At 36.0% G+C, this 20,461-nt stretch overlaps 1 protein-coding gene across 9 annotated transcripts in view; it reads left to right on the top strand.

Annotated features, from left to right (window-relative positions):
- Positions 1 to 20,461, top strand: part of DGKB (diacylglycerol kinase beta) — a 714,841-nt gene that overhangs the window by 303,109 nt on the left and 391,271 nt on the right. For all 9 annotated transcript variants that reach the window (XM_027574763.2, XM_027574760.2, XM_027574759.2 and 6 more), the window contains one exon: positions 2,408 to 2,568. In XM_027574763.2, the coding sequence (XP_027430564.1) occupies positions 2,408 to 2,568 (161 nt within the window). The remainder of the gene's footprint in view (positions 1 to 2,407; positions 2,569 to 20,461) is intronic.

Raw genomic sequence — 20,461 nt, 5'->3', positions numbered from 1 at the left:
TGAGTTTTGCAATCCTATTTATAGCTATGAATCATTATGTAACAAGCTTGAGCATAGATAAATACAAGTAGGGTGTAGTTATATGTTAAATTTGGGGACTACAATTTGGAATTTTTCATCTTTGTAGATTAGCTCTGACCTGCAGATGCTGTGAGTCTCAAAATAGATTTATGGCCTATCTTTTTCCATTTTTATTTGGCTAGAAGGCTAATTGATATTAACCTCTTTCATACTTATCCATAAAAACTTAGACAACATAACCAGTGCTAAAGATTTTAAGGTGAGTGGCATTAGTAGAATCTAGCTGTGGTAATTAATTTTCACTAAATCCATTCCTACTTTGTTCTCTCCTGGTCAGGTGCTGTTTTTACATTTTTCTAGTGTTGTAATGAACCATGCTGCTATTAACTTGAGATGTAGCTAGGGACAAGCTTAAAATTTTACTTAAATAATTATTATTTGCTTGTATATCTGCTGAATGCATATATATAAATATCATATTATATTTTATTATATATTACAGTGTACTTCCATGCTATATTATACTATATTACATTAATATGTGTAAATCCATTTATGTCTGAAAATCATCATACTTATTTTCAAATGAGTAGAGTTTGTAAAAGAGGTGAATATACTTTTTTTATTCAGATCAATGAGGAAAACATATAAAATGTACTTGGAGGCTAATATTTATTATTTTTAAAAGAAATTAAAAATTTATAATTAAACTTTGAGAATGAGGGTAGAACTATTAAAAATGTGAAATATATGTAAGTTTATTATAATCTTGTACTTTAAATAATTCAGTGTTTGTATTGAGTACTATTATACACAAATTATTATGTATATTCATAGTTTTTGAATTATGCTACAAAATGCAATTGAACATTTGTTAAAATACTATTTGGTACTTTTAATGCTTATACCTGCCTAGTCATTGTTTGTTGTACTCTTTGTTGTATGTATTAACTAGTACATGACTATTTTATCTGTGGAAGATAAAAGTAATGGTGGGTGCCTAAATAGGCACTCCCAGATTCTGGCTGCCTTGAATTTCTAATAATTAAACTAATACATCATGAATGTAATTTATTTATCTTTAGAGAGTGTTCACATATTACAGTGCCTCTTCTTTTTTTCCTCTAACCCAATTAGTTTTTCCAGCGTTATGTGTGCTAACACCTCTAATGAGGACTCATAGCCTCTGGCATTTACTTGTTCAATGAATACATTATTAAAATATAGACCAAAGTTGGACACAGAAAAAAAAAATCTATGAAAATATTGTGCCAACTCAAAATATCAATTCAAGAATGTGTGTATATGTCTGTGTGTAGAGTTAAAGAGATATTATTTAACTTAGTACAATAATTCAAATTGTTATCATTATACGGTTGAGAACTTTCTACTCTTATGCCTCATGTACTAAGAACTTTTACGCATTTTCTCATTTAATTCTCACAATGAACAGAAGTTTTTACAGAGGAGGACACTATTTAGTGAGGTTAAAAGCAAACATTAACACAACCAGGATTAGGCTACAGTTTGGACTATAATGTTATAGCGACACATTTAAGAGAAAATGTTAATATTCAGGAATACCTTTATTTTCAGGCCATGTTGATTATCTGCAGTAGATCCATTGAAACTAGATTTGTTGAGCATTTACTCTAAGGCAGACCTGGTAAAAGAAACTTGTAGTGAGAAAGATACAAATAACTATAATACAGTGTCCTAGTTTTTAGGTAGGGCTAGTTTGGAGAATTGTGCACTGTGGAACTGTAGAAAATCCATTATTTTGGGAGGGTGGCTCCTGGAAAGAAGTGCTATCAAATATAAAACTTGCAGCAGGAACACAAGCAAGGCAACCAAAAGAAAAGGGATACTCTGGATATATAGAATAAGAGATGAAATGTCACAAAATGAAAAAGAGAAGGACCTTCAATTTAAACAAAAATTGTTCTGTATCAAAAGAGGGTAAAGTGTGAGAATCATTGAGGGATGGAAAGGGACAAGTCTAAAATCGCATCCAAGCTTTTTACTTCCATAATTGGGTAGAGGGTGTTGCCTGTCTGAAAGAGAGTTAACAGTAAGAAGATATGGAGGCATTTATTTTTGAATACATTGATATAAACTTTTATGAGCGTATGCAGTGGAGATGTCCACTTGGCATTTGACTATACTGAGAATTGGCACCACGAGAGAGAAGTATGAGTTGCAAATTAAAGCTAAAAATAAAATATTTGTATGGGCTCACAATTATAGTTAATTCTTTATGTGTGTTAGAATTTGCTGTAAAATGCATTGTTTGGCTTTAGAATCCACATACACACACTCAAACACATATAAATACAGCTTTTGTTATTTGGTTATATTTTTTCTCAAGATAATTTTTTTTCATTAGGTTATGAAGGTGAGAATCTGATGAAAATCCTAAAAGACATTGAAAACAGCACAGAAATCATGTTGGACAGGTGGAAGTTTGAAGTCATACCTAATGACAAAGATGAGAAGGGAGACCCAGTGCCTTACAGTATCATCAATAATTACTTTTCCATTGGCGTGGTAAGACTTTGCACTAACTGTTCTTTTAACCAGTCCAAAATAATCACTGTGTTTAAACTCTTACACTACAAAGATTTACTGATTATGAATAATTTATTTTATTTTTGTCTCAACAAAACACCTCTTTAATGTGCAATAATAAAACTTATATGCATAAGCTTTTATTCAAAGTCAGAAAATCAGCAATAAATACATTTTTCATGCATTAAACAAAAGAAAGAAACTTTTTTTGCAATTGATTTGACTATTTGTGTTACTAAAGTAAAGGGTAGAATGGTTTGTAAGATACTTGTTTTAGAATATAGACTAAAGCTCCACATAAAAAGTTAAAATGTGAAATTGATTCATCAAATTTTATGTTATTTTGAGATATGTATTCAAATATTATAACCAATTAGGGTTTTACAAATAGACATTATTTTAAAATTTATGGTTAGGTCTGAAGTCTAAGAAAAATGCTACTATGATTCTCAAGTGCTTAATAAGTCAAAGGGATAACTTTTCACTTAATTTCTTGAAAAATCTTAGACTGAAAATAGAATATCATTTGGCAATTGAAATAGTTTTTGTAATTTTAATCCCTAAGAATTAATAATTTTAACAGTGATTTTATATATGTGTACATATATTTTACCTGGTAGTTATGAATTCTTAAAATATATTGTGTACAAAATTGTATTCTATTTATCATATGTTGCTCAATATTAATCTCATGTATTTCTCTGTCATGTGCATGCATGCACACACACACACATCACTAGTAGATTATAAAAGGCACTGATTGAATTCATGAACTTAGGAAGTCAAGCTACCTGGAATAATACTCTATAAAAATAATAGTCTAGATATCCTAGGCTAAGGTATTATTTTTCTCTCATTGTTACAAATAATTTTTTTTCCTTTCTTTTAACTTTGTTTTTTTAATTTTATTTTATTATGTTATGTTAATCACCATACATTACATCATTAGTTTTTGATGTAGTGTTCCATGATTCATTGTTTGCATATAACACAGAGTTCTCCATTCAGTATGTGCCTTCTTTAATACCCATCACCAGGCTAACCCATCCCTCCACCCCCCTCCCCTCTAGAACCATCAGTTTGCTTCTCGGAGTCCATAGTCTCTCATGGTTCATCTCCCCCTCCAAACCCACCCCCCCTTCATTTTTCCCTTCCTACTATTTTCTTCTTCTTCTTTTTTTTTTTATTTAACATGTAATGTATTATTTGTTTCAGCAGTACAGGTCTGTGATTCAACAGTCTTACACAATTCACAGCGCTAACCATAGCACATACCCTCCCCAATGTCTATCACCCAGCTACTCCATCCCTCCCACCCCCCACCACTCCAGCAATGCTCAGTTTCTTTCCTGGTATTTTGAAAAGGATTGCATTAAATGTGTAGGTTGCTCTAGGTAGCATTGACATCTTCACAATATTTGCTCTTCCAATCCATGAGCATGGAATATTTTTCCATTTCTTTGTGTCTTCCTCAATTTCTTTCATGAGTATTTTATAGTTTTCTGAGTACAGATCCTTTGCTTCCTTGGTTAGATTTATTCCTAGGTATCTTATGGTTTTGGGTGCAATTGTAAATGGAATCGACTCCTTAATTTCTCTTTCTTCTGTCTTGTTGTTGGTGTATAGAAATACCACTGATTTCTGTGCATTGATTTTATATCCTGCCACTTTACTGAATTCCTGTATGAGTTCTAGCAGTTTTGGGGTGGAGTCTTTTGGGTTTTCCACATAAAGTATATCATCTGCAAAGAGTGAGAGTTTGACTTCTTCTATGCCGATTTGGATGCCTTTTCTTTCTTTTTGTTGTCTGATTGCTGTGGCTAGCACTTAGACTAGTACTATGTTGAATAGCAGTGGTGACAGTGGACATCCCTGCCATATTCCTGATCTTAGGGGGAAAGCTCTCGGTTTTTCCCCATTGAGAATGATATTCAGTGTGGGTTTTTCATAGATGGCTTTTATGATATTGAGATATGTACCTTCTATCCCCGTACTCTGAGTTTTGAGCAAGAAGGGATGTTGTATTTGTCAAATGCTTTTTTCTGCATCTATTGAGAGAATCATATCGTTCTTGTTCTTTCTTTTATTAATGTATTGTATCACATTGATTTGTGGATGTTGGACCAAACTTGCAGCCCAGGAATAAATCCCACTTGGTCATGGTGAATAATCCTTTTAATGTACTGTTAGATCCTGTTGGCTAGTATTTTGGTGAGAATTTTTGCATCCATGTTCATCAGGGATATTGGTCTGTAATTCTCCTTTTTGATGGGGGTCTTTGTCTGGTTTTGGGATCAAGGTAATGCTGGCCTCATAAAATGAGTTTGGAAGTTTTCCTTCCATTTCTATTTTTTGGAACAGTTTCAGAAGAATAGGTATTAATTCTTCTTAAAATGTTTGGTAGAATTCCCCTGGGAAGCCATCTGACCCTGGGCTCTTGTTTGTTGGGAGATTTTTGATGACTGCTTCAATTTCCTTAGTGGTTATAGGTCTGTTCAGGTTTTCTATTTCTTCCTGGTTCAATTTTGGTAGTTTATACATCTCTAGGAATGCATCCATTTCTTCCAGATTATCTAATTTGCTGGCATATAGTTGCTCATAATATGTTCTTATAATTGTATTTCTTTGGTGTTGGTTGTGATCTCTCCTCTTTCATTCATTATTTTATTTATTTGGGTCCTTTCTCTTTTCTTTTTGATAAGACTGTCCAGGGGTTTATCAATCTTATTAATTCTTTCAAAGAACCATCTCCTAGTTTCGTTGATCTGTTCTACTGTTCTTATGGTTTCTATTTCATTGATTTCTGCTCTGATCTTTATTATTTCTCTTGTCCTGCTGTGTTTAGGCTTTATTTGCTGTTCTTTCTCCAGCCCCTTTAGGTGTAGGGTTAGATTGTGTATTTGAGATCTTTCTTGTTTCTTGAGAAAGGCTTGTATTGCTATATACTTTCTTTTACTGCATCGGAAAGATTTTGAATAGTTGTGTTTTCATTTTCATTTGTTTCCATGAATTTTTTAAATTGTTCTTTATTTCCTGGTTGACCCATTCATTCTTTAGTAGGATGCTCGTTAGCTTCCATGTATTTGAGTTCTTTCTGACTTTTCTCTTGTGATTGAGTTCTAGTTTCAAAGTATTGTGGTCCGAAAATATGCAGGGAATGATCCCAATCTTTTGGTACTAGTTGAGACCTGATTTGTGAGCTAGGATGTGATGTATTCTGGAGAATGTTCCATGGGCAGTAGAAAAAAATGTGTATTCTGTTGCTTTGGGATGGAATGTTCTGAATATATCTGTGAAGTCCATTTGGTCCAGTGTGTCATTTAAAGTCTTTATTTCCTTGCTGATCTTTTGCTTAGATGATCTGTCCATTTCAATGAGGGGGGTGTTAAATTCCCCTACTATTATTGCATTGTTGTCGATGTGTTTCTTTGCTTTTGTTATTAATTGGCTTATATAATTTGCTGCTCCCATGTTAGGGGCATAGATATTTACAATTGTTAGATTTTCTTGTTGAATAGAATCTTTAAGTATGATATAGTGTCCTTCTTCATCTCTTATTATAGTCTTTGGTTTAAAATCTAATTTGTCTGATAGAAGGATTGCCACCCCAGCTTTCTTTTGGTGTCCATTAGCATGGTAAATGGTTTTCCACCCCCCTCACTTTCTTTTTTTTCTTTAAATTTTTTATTTTTATGTTAATCACGATACATTACATCATTAGTTTTTGATGTAGTGTTCCATGATTCGTTATTTGCATATAACACGCAGTGCTCCATGCAGAACGTGCCCTCTTTAATACCCATCACCAGGCTAACCCATCCCTCCACCCCCCACCCCTCTAGGACCCTCAGTTTGTTATTCAGAGTCCATCATCTCTCATGGTTCATCTCCCCCTCCAATTTCCCCCCTTCATTCTTCCCCTCCTGCTTTCTTCTTCTTCTTTCTTTTTTTTTTTTTCTTTACATATATTGCATTATTTGTTTCAGAGGTACAGGAGGTGTCTTTGGGTCTACAATGAGTCTCTTGCAGACAGCATATCGATGGGTCTTGTTTTTTTATCCAATCTGATAACCTGTGTCTTTTGATTGGGGCATTTAGCCCATTTACATTCAGGGTAACTATTGAAAGATAGGAATTTAGTGCCATTGTATTGCCTGTAAGGTGACTGTTATTGTATATTGTCTCTGTTCCTTTCTGGTCTATGTTACTTTTAGGCTCTCTCTTTGCTTAGAGGACCCCTTTCAATATTTCTTGTAGGGCTGGTTTCATGTTTGCAAATTCCTTTAGTTTTTGTTTGTCCTGGAAACTTTTTCTCTCTCCTTCTATATTCAGTGACAGCCTAGCTGGATATAGTATTCTTGGCTGCACATTTTTCTCATTTAGTGCTCTGAATATATCATGCCAGTCCTTTCTGGCCTGCCAGGTCTCTGTGGATAGGTCTGTTGCCATTCTAATGTCTCTACCATTATAGATTGTAGACCTCTTGTCCCAAGTTGCTTTCAGGATTTTCTCTTTGTCTTTGAGACTCGTAAGTTTTACTATTAGATATCAGGGTGTTGACCTATTTTTATTGATTTTGAGGGGGGTTCTCTGTGCCTCCTGGATTTTGATGCCTGTTTCCTTCCCCAAATTAGGGACGTTCTCTGCTATAATTTGCTCCAATATACCTTCTGCCCCTCTCTCTCTTTCTTCTTCTTCTGGGATCCCAATTATTCTAATATTGTTTTGTCTTATGGTATCACTTATCTCTCGAATTCTTCCCTCATGATCCAGTAGTTATTGATCTCTCTTTTTCTGAGCTTCTTTATTTTCCATCATTTGGTCTTCTATATCACTAATTCTCTCTTCTGCCTCATTAATCCTAGCAGTTAGAGCCTCCATTTTTGATTGCACCTCATTAATAATCTTTTTGATTTCGACTTGGTTAGATTTTAGTTCTTTTATTTCTCCAGATAGGGTTTCTCTAGTATCTTCCATGCTTTTTTCAAGCCCAGCTAGTATCTTTATAATTGTCATTCTGAACTCTATTCCCAACATCTTACTAATGTCCGTATTGATTAGGTCCCTGACAGTCAGTAATGGCTCTTGTTCTTTTTTTTGAGGTGATTTTTTTCCATCTTGTCATTTTGTCCAGAGGTAGAACAGATGAATGAGAGAACAAAATGCTAACAGGGTAAGAACGACCCCAGAAAAATATACACTAAACACTTCAGAAGAGACCTGACACCAGGGGAAAAGAAAGGAAAAGAAAAAAGAAAAGAACAAAAAGAAGAAAAAAAAAAGGATATGATCAAATATAATCCGGCTGGTGAATAGATCAGTGCCACACACTAGATTTTGGGCATATTTTGGTCTGTTAGGAGAAACTGCCTCCCAATATTTTAAAGAAAGAAAAACTTATATATGTACAAAAATAAGGGTAAATACGATGAAGGGATGAAATATGAATGTAAAGATGAAAATTATAAAAGATTTATAAAAGGAATTGATAAGAAGTTGGTTGAAAAAAGAAGGAAGATAAATTAAAAAAAAAAAAAGGAGAGAATGTGATCATGGAGGAGACTAGAACAAAACCATACCCTAGAGATTTAGGGTGTTTGGGTCTGTTAGAAGCAACTGTATCCCAAATTTTAAAGAGAGAACTACTTATACATATACCAAAAATAAGGTTAACTACTATGAAGGGATAGACTAAATGAACAACTTATACATATACCAAAAATAAGGTTAACTACTATGAAGGGATAGACTCTAAAAATGAACAAGAAAAAAGATTTTTAAAAAAGGGATTGATAAGATGTTGGTCAAAAATGGAAAAAGAAAAATTAAAAAAAAAATAGAAAAAGAAAAAAAAAGAAAAATTAAAAAATTAACTTTGAAAGACTAAAGAATCAGGTGAAAAAAAGCCATGAATTCTACATGTTGTATTCCCCTAGTGCTAGAGTTCTGCCATTCTCATTTTTCGGTAAACTTGGTCTTGGCTGGCTATTCTTGCTGATCTTCTGGGGGAGGGGTCTGTTGCCGTAGTTCCCAAATGTCTTTGCCCGAGGCGGAATTGCCCTGCCCTTGCCGGGGCCAGGCTAAGTAAATCTGCTCGGGTTTGCTCTGGAGCTTTTGTTCCCTGCAAGCTTCCGTGCTCCTTTGGAGCATGAGAGTGAAAATGGCGGCCTCCCAATCTCTGCCCCAGAGGAGCAGAGAACTCGGGGCTGCTCCTCAGTGCGCCCCCAGAGAAAAGCAGTCAATCATTCCCATCTCCCCGGTCTCCCGCCGCACTCCATACACACCCAGCCTGTGATCAAGCGTTTCTATCTCTTGCACCCGACCCCATGTGGAGTCTCCAAACCCAGCAGATCCCTGCGGTTCACTCTCACACCGCTCCTGCCAGTGGAGGAAGAGGAGTCTCCCTGGATCTGCTGCTTGTTGGGTCCCTGCTGGAGGAGCAGCGGCCTGACTGGGTCACAGATCACACTTTATGGCAACCCCGAGCTGAGAGCCTACTCCTCCGCTCTGTCTCTGCGGCCAGCTTCCCTGCTCCGTCCGACCTGAGCTTTGCCACACTCAGGCACCCCCGGTCTTTCTGTGATCCTGAGGGTCCTGAGACCACACTGTCCCAGCGAGGGTTCTCCCCCCCGCCCCCCCCCCCCCCACCACACACACTTAGCCACTGGAGCGATGTCCCTCAGCGGAGCCGACTTCTAAAAGTTAGTTCTGATTTTGTGCTCCGCTGCTCTATCACTTGCTGGTAGTGGCTGATGGAGCGCCCCCCCCCCCCAGCCATCCATCTTCCCGAGTATGGCCTTGGATTCACTTCTCTGCATGTCCTACCTTCCAGAAAGTGGTCGCTTTTCTGTTCAGAGAGTTGCTGCCAGTCTTTTCTTCGATCTCCTGTTGAGTTTGTAGGTGTTCAGAATGGTTTGTTCCCTATATAGCTGAATTCCTGGGACCAGACGGAATTTAGGTCTCCTATTCTCTGCCATCTTGCTCCTCCCTCAAATAATGTTTTATATATTTAAAGAGCCTCAAATAATGATACATAATGAAGGCTAAATATGCAATCCTTACTAATACTATCACAGTTATTATTTGCAAGAAAAGTGTAATGCTTTGATCCATAAAATTCCTCCTATTTATCTTTGATATGAATACACATAATGTTTTTAACAGCTTTACTGGCATGTAACTTATGCACAACCTAGTTCACTCATTTTAAGTGAAGCTTTCAATGATTTTACTAAATCCATCCAATTTTAGAGGATTTTCATTACCTAAACAAGAACCCTCATGCCCATTTGTTATCAGTTCTGGCTCCTTCCCCCAGTTCTAAGCAACAACTAATCTTTTGCATCTAAGAACTACCTTTTATGGATATTTCATAGAAAAGAAATCAGACAATATGTGGTCTTTTGCATCTGGCTTCTTTCATTTCACATAATATTTTTGAAGTTCAGGGGCGCCTGGGTGGCTCAGTTGGTTAAGCGACTGCCTTCGGCTCGGGTCATGATCCTGGAGTCCCAGGATCGAGTCCCGCATCGGGCTCCCTGCTCAGTGGGGAGTCTGCTTCTCCCTCTGACCCTCTTCCCTCTCATGCTCTCTATCTCTCGTTCTCTCTCTCTCAAATAAATAAATTAAATCTTTAAAAAAATATTTTTGAAGTTCACCCATATGAACTGCGTGAATACCATATTCTTTTTTATTGCTGAGTAGCATCCCATTGTATGGACATAGCACGTATTGTTTAGCCATTCACCAGTTGATGGGCATTTAGATTGTTTTGAGTCTTTGGATATTAGGAATAATGCTGTTCTCTTGGGTTCCTTCGGTATATTTTTATTTGTTTGTTTTGGTTAATACACTTTTTAAATCCAGGGTTTCCATTTGGTTCTCTTTTTATAATTTCTATGTTTTTAATTTGTATTCTCTATTTGAAGAGTCATTGTTGTTATACTTTCCTTTATTCTTTAAACATGGTTTACTTTAGTTCTTTTGACATGTTTAAAATAGCTGTTGTGAAGTTTTTGTCTTACAAGTTCAACATCTGAGGCTCCTCAGAGAGTTTAAAAACATCTGAACTACATCCAAGACAATTTTCCCTCGAAGTATGTGTCACATTTTGCTACTTCTCTGCATGTCTGCTAATATTTTGTTGGGAACTGGATATTTTATATAATTTATTGTAAGAACATCAGATTTGGGTTCACTCACAGTGGTTATGGTTGTTTCTGTGTTTGTTTAGTGACTTGCCCATGCTAATTTTGTGGAAACTTTCTCTCCTGGGGCATATGATGTTTTGTTTTGTTTTGTCTTTTTGTTTTGTTTTGTCTTTTTAATTCTTGTTTTTATCTTAATCCTGGCTTCCTGGGGATCACCCCTGTGTCAGCATGATTGATCAGAGTTTGTGCTCAGTTAATTTGAGCCAGTAAGTCTTCATCTGTTTGCCACTGGATCTGTGTGTTCATTAGGGAACACCCATAAACTTTAGGTTCAGCTTTTAATGTCTGCTGACCCTTCTTTTGTCTCCTTTGCCCATATATAAGAATTCTCACTTAGCCTATGATATATAGATTACTAAGGCCCTTTTTGGTCTTTTCTGAACATGTTTGCAGCCTTGTGCATGCATAGAGCCTTTCAGACAGCCAGTGATATGTGGCAAATTGTCAAGGCCCATTATGGCTATCTCATTTCCAAGATCTGTTGAGTTTCTGGCTGGTTGGCTGGCTAGTTTCTTGCCTTAATCAGTTCTGCAAACTCAGCAAGCTGTGACATTGGCTTTCCTTATCCGTTTGCCACTGAGATTACTCTTGTTTTAGATAACTTTCTGGGTCATGGAGTTTTTCTACCTTCCACTCCAAATCCAGTCAGTTCCCTTGACAGTAAAGTTGCTTGCTTTCATGGCTTGCCTACCATGGTAGAACCACAGCACCGATGGAGCTGGGGGATAAGGGGTCAGCCCAAAGTGGAATCATTACAGATTACCACTGTTTTTATCTGAGGTTTCATAGTGTTTCCTGAATAAACACTTCTCAATTTTTATACGCTTTTATTCAGTTTCCATTGGCCCTCAACAGCAGATAATTCCTCCCCACCACAGGAGCCACTTGGCAATGTTTGCACACCCTTTGATTGTCAGGACTGAAAGGGGATTGCTACTGGCAGCTAGTGGGTAGAGGCTAAGGATGCTGCTAAATACTCCCAGTGCACAAAGCAGCTCCCTGAACATACAAGAAGGAATTATACAGCTCAAAAATGTCAATAGTGCTGAGGTTGGGAAACTCTGATATCAAGAAACAGACATATTAAATACAGAACTCAACGTGTTGAAAAAGGAGAAATAGCTAAAACCCAAAGAAATGAGAAGGGAAACTGATGAAAATAAGATGGGAAATAAAGAATAGTAACAAGAAAAAAATAGAGAACATTGGCAAAACTAAATACTGGATTATTGAAAAGAATTGATCAGCTCTATTGCAAAATTGATTTTATAAAATTATTGTAAAGAGAATTACAAATAAACGATGTGGAGTGTAAAACACCAGAAAAACAAAAAATTAAAAACCCATAAACACAAAATGTAATTTCCCCATTTTAAACATATCAGGACTACATATGGGAGAGTAGCAAAATTGCCAAATATAAAATCAATGTAAATATTCAGTAGTATTCCATTATATCAGTAATAATCAATGAATTTATAAAAACAGCAATAAAAACTGAAAATATCTAAGAATTAATAAAAAATATCCAAGACCTACATACAGAAAATGTTAAAACTTTCTACAAAAACATAAAGGATCAGAACAGAGACATTTCTTATTCTTAGACTAGACCACTTAATATAATATATATATAATATTATATAATATATAATATATAAATTAAATTATGCATTTAATCTATAATGTATAGCTGGATTTTATGACAAACTTGTAAAACTTACTCTAAAATATATATGATAAAGTGAGTCAATTTTAATAAAAAGAAAGATGGAGAACTATTTTACTAGACATGATCCAAGTTGCCTGGAAATTATAATAGAATGGTGCTGTGAAATGAAAAGAAGAATGAATCAGAGAGGAAGAGAGACACATAACTGAAAGTCAGTATAGATGTGGCCAAGGATTCTTTGGAGAAATAGATTGCTTAGTTCAGATTGCAAATTTAAAAATTAGCCTCCGAGGAAGAGAAAATTTTGTTAGAACTTGACCTCACATTACATAGGTAGTTGCTAGATATATTAAAGTACCAAATTTGAAATGCAAAGCTTAAAACCTAATAAAAGAATATATAATAAAATATATTTTATATTTATTTATTTATGTATTTTGAAGTAGACCAGAACTAACTAAACAGGTGGATTTTGACTGAGCTTATTTTAAAAGGTTCTTGTTTCATTTGACTTGGAGCCTCTTTCAGTGAGTATAATATGGCAGGGGCGGTATGTAGAGCATCTCTTCCTGAAATACTTTCTTCTGCCCCAGTAAGCCAAAGGCTCAACACTTGGGGTCACAATCAGAACAATCAAAGAGTTCAAGACTTGGCTGTCACTCAGCAAGGCCGCCTTCTACTTAGCGACTTGTATTCCTCTGCTTTAACCAGTGAATCCAGAAAACAATAAAATGAAACGAATTAGCTATCTCAAGCTATTCCTGAGTATATAAGAAGTGTGGAATTAGAGTACAAAAAAGATGAGGGGGCGTTTCAACTTTTTCTTACCACCAGCATGGGAAAGATTAAGAGGGCACATGTTTTGTACTTGAAATTAGTTCTTGGAACCTCACTACCTGCTAGTTACAAGGTGATCTCAAAGTTTGACTATACTCTCAGTATGGTTTTCATTATTTCAACTATTGCCCTTCATTTATTGACCATAAGTGTCTTACAGTTTACACAGAAATTGCTTCAAATTTTTAGAAAAACCTATGATGGTCAGAAATACATAAATATTGGGTGCCTGGGTGGCTCAGATGGTTAAGCAGCTGCCCTCGGCTCAGGTCATGATCCCAGAGTCCTGGGATCGAGTTTTGCAAGGGAGCCTGCTTCTCCCTCTGCTCTTCTCTCTCTCTCTCTCTCTCTGTCTCTCATGAATAAATAAATAAAATCTTAAAAAAAAAATACATAAATATCATCTTCATATGCATTATTATATGCCCTTGTATTAGTCACAGTGGGTTGAGTATTGGCACAAAACCCCCAAAATATTAGTGGTCTGATAACAATTAAAAATTAGTTCTTCCCTCAACATAATAGAACAGCATAAATTCATATTTAGGGAGAGGTTCTAGTCCATTTGGTCAGTCAGTGACCCAGGTCCTTCCATCCTGTGGCTCCATACTCCTCTAACAACTCAGCACCCTATCTGGTCAACAACCAGATGACAGAGAAACAGTGGGCTGTAGGAGGAGGAGGTTTATGGGCCAAGCCTGGAAAATGCTCCACTAATAACCCACGGGTCATATATTAATCATTTTGCTATGCCTAATTTTAAGGAAGCTGGGGAAGGAACTCTCTGCCTAGGAAGGAAAGGGAAATTGGTAAATAACCAGCCCATTTCAGCTAATTCCTTCTGTGTAATAGTTTTCAATATTAGAACAATTGCAAATAATCCTGAAATCATAATTAACTCTGAACATAGATATTCTTGTACAGTGGTAGTCCTTCAATAACAGCATAATTATATTGCACCTACTATGTGCCAGATACTGTTTGAAGATAGGCAGTGAACTAGATACAAGAAATTTATGTAATTGCTAACTTTACATTATAGTAAGGTGGGTGAGAGAGAATTGTCAAGAAAGGCTAAACAGCAGGAAATTAGAAGCACAGATTATAGAAATTAACAAAAAACTACTGGTATGTGCCAGATTTCATTCTTATTTTGCACTTTAATATAACTATAGATAATCTCAAAAATCCCAGGAAGAAAACTGTCCACACACTGTATTACCACCATATCACATATGCTATTACTTTTATCCTCATAGTTGATTCTTCATTCATTTGTTTAATAAACAAATTAAGTCACATTTTTTTTGGTCAGGCCCTAGAGTTATAGGCATGAGTTAAAGAGATCACCTCATTATTAGAACTTGGAGTTTAATGGTAGAGAGAAGCATTAAAAAACAGATGCACAAATACAGATTTTTTGGAGGATTATGATAACTTCAATGAAAGAAAACTGATGTCATCATGAACTAGAATAAGGGACAATTTTAGATCTCATGGTCAGGGAAAGCCTAGAAAAGAAGACACATTTAATATGTAGAAGAGCTCACTTCCACCTTCCTCTGAGGAATACACAAGTGAGCGGGCCACAAAAGAGATGGACAGAGCATAGCAAGCAGGTATAACTGTATGTGAAGAGATTGAGGTGAGAAAAAACCTGATGTGTTCAAAGACCTGAAAGGTCCATGTGCCTGGAACTTAGAGAGGAAGGTGGAAGCGATTGACAAAAAAGTGCTGTTGCCGAGCTGGCTGCTGCCTTGTCTTGAAGACTCCTGGAAGCCAATGTGTGGTGTTTGTCTTTCAAGAGGAGCCATTAAGTGGTTTAATGATTATAATCAGGATATGAAGTAGTCCAATTTATGTACAACAGGAGCTCTTCTACATAACAACAGAAAGATAAGGTGTCATAAAAATGATACATAGAATTTTTAATTAAAAAATTTTTTTTAATTGTATTTATTTATTTGAGAGAGCAGGGAGCCCAACACAGGGCTTGATCCCAGGACCCTGAGATCATGACCTGAGCCGAAGGCAGCCACTTAAGCAACTGAGCCACCCAGGCACCCCAGGATTTTTAATGCTTTAACCTAAAACTTATAAATATAATTGAATTGTCCAATCTTCCCTTATAGGCCCAGCTAATATTTCTTTGAATGTGGATCTGGGGTTCTACAAAGTCTGTGTTTGTAAATCACATTCAATCAAAATCCATCTAATAATTTCCATTTGTAGTTTCTTTTAAGCAGAATAAAAATTCAAAAGACACTTAAGATGCAATCTGAGTATAAAATCCGTCTAGATTTTTACAATAGTTAAATCCTTTATAATGATTTTTCTTGCAGGTAATTCTATAGCAAAGATTATATAATTCTATAGCAGTTTCAGCATTGCATTTATATCACATCTTCCCAAACCTTCGTTTCATTATAAAACAAAACCTTTTTCTGTCTGTAATCATATTTTTCCTTTTATATAGCGTGTGATTAAATTATATAATTATAATAGAAACTAAAATTGGTATAAACAGTGTTGGAAACAACAAAAGTCATTCTTGGTAAGTGTAAACCTCAAAATGTGGAAACAGAAACATGCAGGTTTACTATAAAGTTGGAGCTGAGAGGGGCTAGACCTGAATTACAGGGTTGCTTCAGTATCTGCAGTTGGGAGGGATTCTGGCAAGCTTGCCTGTGGGCGCACGGAGGGGATGAGCATGTCCCCCTCTGGGTCCTGCACAGGCAGGGCCACTCCCAGACCACTGCTAAGAGGAACCGGAGGGAGCTTACAGCGCTGCTTCCAAATCCACAGACTGCACTTGAAGAAGCAGTCAACTCCACTCTACTCACTGGTTTCGGTCAACCCAGTTAGGAAGTCTGAGGCTCTCTCAGAGCTTTTCTTTAGATGCGCCCATTTCCCGCATGTTGGGGTGAGGAGAGGGGGCTAAGTCTTAAGATCGTATGCCTTTCTCTCCATCCGCAAAGCCTGCCTGGGTATTGTGAAGCTCCTCTCCTGTCTGTTTTCACTAGGGCAGTGCCCTAGAGTGCTGAAATTTACGTGCCTTCCTGCAGTCCTGCAGTCGACCTAGCAGTCTGCACATGCTTAGGAGCTGGCGGCCAAGGCTTGCCTTTCCGCGTGGAAGGGCACGCTCCTGGGCGGGGCACGCTCGGGGGCACGTTCCGGGGGGGGTGCTTTTGTGGGGATAAATGGGGCTTTGTGGGCGCCCCTTGGGCCATTTGGGGTTTCCTCGGTTGAGGTTAAAAGCCGCTTGTGGGCAGGGCGGATGCAGTCCGTGGTTTGAAGGGGCCATCACCTTCTATTGAGTTCCAAGCGCATTTTGGCTGAGGCCTCGCCTCTCCTGCCTGCTCCCAGCTTCTCATTACCACGCAGCTGTGCCGATGCCCTCAGTATTCTAAAGGGCAAAAAAAGAAGTGGTGTGTCCGGCAGCGTGCTGCAAGCCTTGGGAAGCTGCTGAGGGTCAGTGCTCTTGGTACTGAGCGGTGCCACCTTGGGGAAGGGGCGTGGCAGGTGAAGTGAAAGTGTTCTTGCCCTCCTCCCTCTATTCTCGGATTTTTTGCTCCGGTGATGTCCCGGAACTTCGCTGGACTCTGACTCCCACAAAGGTACTCATCCGTGAGTGGTTGTCACTTTCGTGTTCTTTGGGGGGGAATGATAGCTGAAAACTGCTACTCTGCCATCTTGGTGATGTTACTCTCCAAGAATATGTATTTTTTTTTTTTGAATATTCTTTTTTAACAAAGAAATTAAATACACAGCTTAATATGTTTGAAGATCTAACTACAGCTGTGAAAAATATTTAAATAATTATGAGTATGTGGTTTGCATCTTTATGTCGTTAAGCTTTATCATATGGAAGAAATTGAATATTTTGCATTCAAATACAAATAGCTGAAATTTGCTGAAGAGGAAGGAGAAGCAAGCCTAGGCCAGTAGTTCTCGAACTTGGGTATATATTAGAATCAGCTGAAGGGCTTGTTGAACTCCTGATTGATGATCCTCATACCCTGCCTTTCTATTTCATTAGGTCTGAGATGGGGCCCAAGAATTTATGGTTCTAACAAGTTCGCAGGTGATCGCAGTATTGCTCTTCTAGGATCATACTTTGAGAACCCCTGCCCTAAGCATGTAGACAAAGACGAGAGAAGTAAAATGTAGTAAAAGAACGGCTTTAGTAGTAGTACTGTTGTCATTGAAAATGATCCTGCACAGCACAAATAATTCTTATATGTTAAAAGTCATTTCAGAAAATAGACTAAAATGGGGGTGCCTGGGTTGCTCAGTCCGTTAAGCATCCAGCTCTTGGTTTCGGCTAAGGTCAGGATCTCAGGGTAGTGATATCAAGACCCGTGTGGTAGGGCTCTGTGCTCAGCCGGGAGTCAGCTTGAGATTCTTTCCCTCTTCCTTTCCCTCCTGCTGCTCATGTGCTCTCACTCTCTCTCAAATAAATAAATAAAAATCTTAAAAAAATATATAGTTTAAAATAGAATGTTTTCCCATCCATTTCAGATAACTTGCAAATCTCAATTTTCAGTTCTTCATGAACCCCAAAAATAAAATACACATGTAAATATAAATGCCACAGTTACAAACAACATAATTAGCGAATAAATTTAAGTATTATATTTAAGGACTAAAATCTATTGACTAAGGAAGATTTTAAGAAAGCCAAATAGGTAAATATTAGCATAATTATTTAATTTAAGGAAAAACTAGGTTTGTCATCTTTCATAATTAAAAACTATTGACAATATGTAAAATCTTTTCTACAAATTAGTAGTTAATATATTAATTGGGGCATGCTAAAGGCGTTCCAAATAAAATCAGGAAGAATACAGGAATTTTTCAATCACTACTTCAGTTAACACTTTTAAAGAAGTAAGCTAATTTAATAATAACAAATTTAAATAAGTTATAAATCTTGAAAAGTAAGAGACAAGATTATTATTTGAAAGTTAAATGATGACATAATATAGTAAATATGCATAAACTAAAAATTGGTGAATCAATATGAGGTCAAAAAAATGACCATGTAGCTTTCCTTTATGAAATTACCAGTTAATATATTAATATAAATAGAAATTAGTTAAAAATATCTGAAAACTATAAAATACTGAGGTTTATTTTAGTAAGAAAAATATCTAGCCTATGTGGGGAAAACTAATTTTATTCAAAATTATAAAATAGAACCTGAATAATAAGTCATCTCCTAGAAATGTTTAATATTAAGGAACCAAGTCTCCTCAAATTAATTTATACATTGTCTATTGCTACTGAGAATTCTTATAAGATTACTAGTAGTTGTTTTGATAAATAGTAATTTATAATTGGAAATATTGTCTTTCTAATTTTTTGTAAATAATGTCCTATAGTGGTCAATTTCCTTGCTATGTGCAAAATACTACCAAGTTACTGTAACTAAAATATAGTGGCACAAAAACTGATAAATAGAAGGGAATATAAAAAGTGAGAGCAAAAAATTACATCACTATATTGCAGGGGATTTAATATTTGTTTAGTGTTGAATTTTCAGATCATTGGGTAAGAATGAAATGCCTAATAAATTAGGTTACATAATTGGTTACTAATTTGAATGAAAATAAATTTATATTCCCATTCATATCCATGTGAAATATATGTCAAATAGATTAAAATGCAAATTAATGTAATACTCTTAAAAGATATTAGAAGAAAATATAGAAGTATATTGCTTAGGATAGGAGAAACCTGTCTCAGACAAATAGGAAACTTAGAGCCCATAAAAGAAAAGGAAATTACTATTACTTTTCATAACCTTTCATTTAGAAAAAATGTTAAAATTCATTAACAATTAAAAGTCAGTGAAGATATTTTCAGCACAAGTAATAAACATGGGCTTAATAAAAATAGAAATTCTTAATAAAAGTTAAGCATCTAATAGAAAAATAGACTAAGACTATGAGAATTATAATGAATAGCCAGATGAAAATATTCCAAATGTTATTAGTTTACAGGGAAATGAAAAATTATGTAGTAGGTAGCATATTTTGTCTTTCAGACTATTAAAATTCACAAAAAATGATAATATCTAATGTCAATAAGTATAAAAATAGGCACATTCATAATTGTGTGATCTATAAATTTAAATAATCTTTGGAGAATAATCGATTGCATTTGTTAAAATTTAAAATGTGAATAACTTTTGAACCATCAATCCCATTTCTAAGAATCCATTCTGAAGAAATAAATAATACAAAAGCCTGAGCTGCACCAGTTATATTTAATGACATACAAATGTAACAACCTAAAAGTCTCTCAATTTTTAGATGTTATACAACAGGAAAAGAGGTCCCAAAAGTATAATATTAAATCACAAAAGCAAATTGTCTGTAAGTAAGCATTGTTTCTTCTATTCTTCTTTTGTGAATGGGGATGATATAGAGGCTTTCTTAAGGAAGTTGTGGGGATTGAGTTACAGACTCCAAACAATACATAGCATTGGCACTTAATAAATGTTAGGGATGATGATGGTGATAAAACATGAATGGTTTTATATAGTTCTGGGTCTAAGGACTTATAGTAAATAGGGGCACCTGGGTAGCTCAGTTAGTTAAGCATCCGACTCTTGATTTCGTCTCAGGTCCTGCATGATCTCGTGTCAGATCATGCATGATCTTGGTTGTGAGATAAAGCTCCTTGCTCAGCAGGGAGTCTGCTTGAGATTCTCTCCCTCTCTCTTTCTCCCTCTATCCCTCCCCTTGCACGAGCCCTTGCTCTCTTTCTCAAATAAATAAATCTTAAAAAAAAAGTAAATATATGTTCAAATATTTGAACACGAAGGCATGGAAAGGAAAATAAAACTTTCTCTTCTTAATTCAAAAATATTGTGGGACAATGGGTAATCTTTAAAATTTCACAGGATTGAGGAACCTGGGTGGCTCAGGCAGTTAAGGGTATGTCTTCAGCTCAGGTCATGATCTCAGGGTCCTGGGATGCAGCCCTGCAACAGGCCCCCTGCTCATCAGTGAGTCTGTTTCTCCTTCTCCCTATGCCCCTCTGCCCACTTGTGCTTTCTCTCTCAATCAAATAAATAAAATCTTTAAAAAAGAAGTAAATAAAAGATATTTAAAATTTCACAGGATTATTCACATGTATTTAAATA

This window comes from Zalophus californianus, chromosome 12, assembly GCF_009762305.2.
Source record: "Zalophus californianus isolate mZalCal1 chromosome 12, mZalCal1.pri.v2, whole genome shotgun sequence".
Lineage (NCBI taxonomy): Eukaryota > Metazoa > Chordata > Mammalia > Carnivora > Otariidae > Zalophus > Zalophus californianus.
The sequence above is the reverse complement of the archived record's forward strand: the minus strand, read 5'-3'. Positions and strand labels throughout refer to the sequence as shown.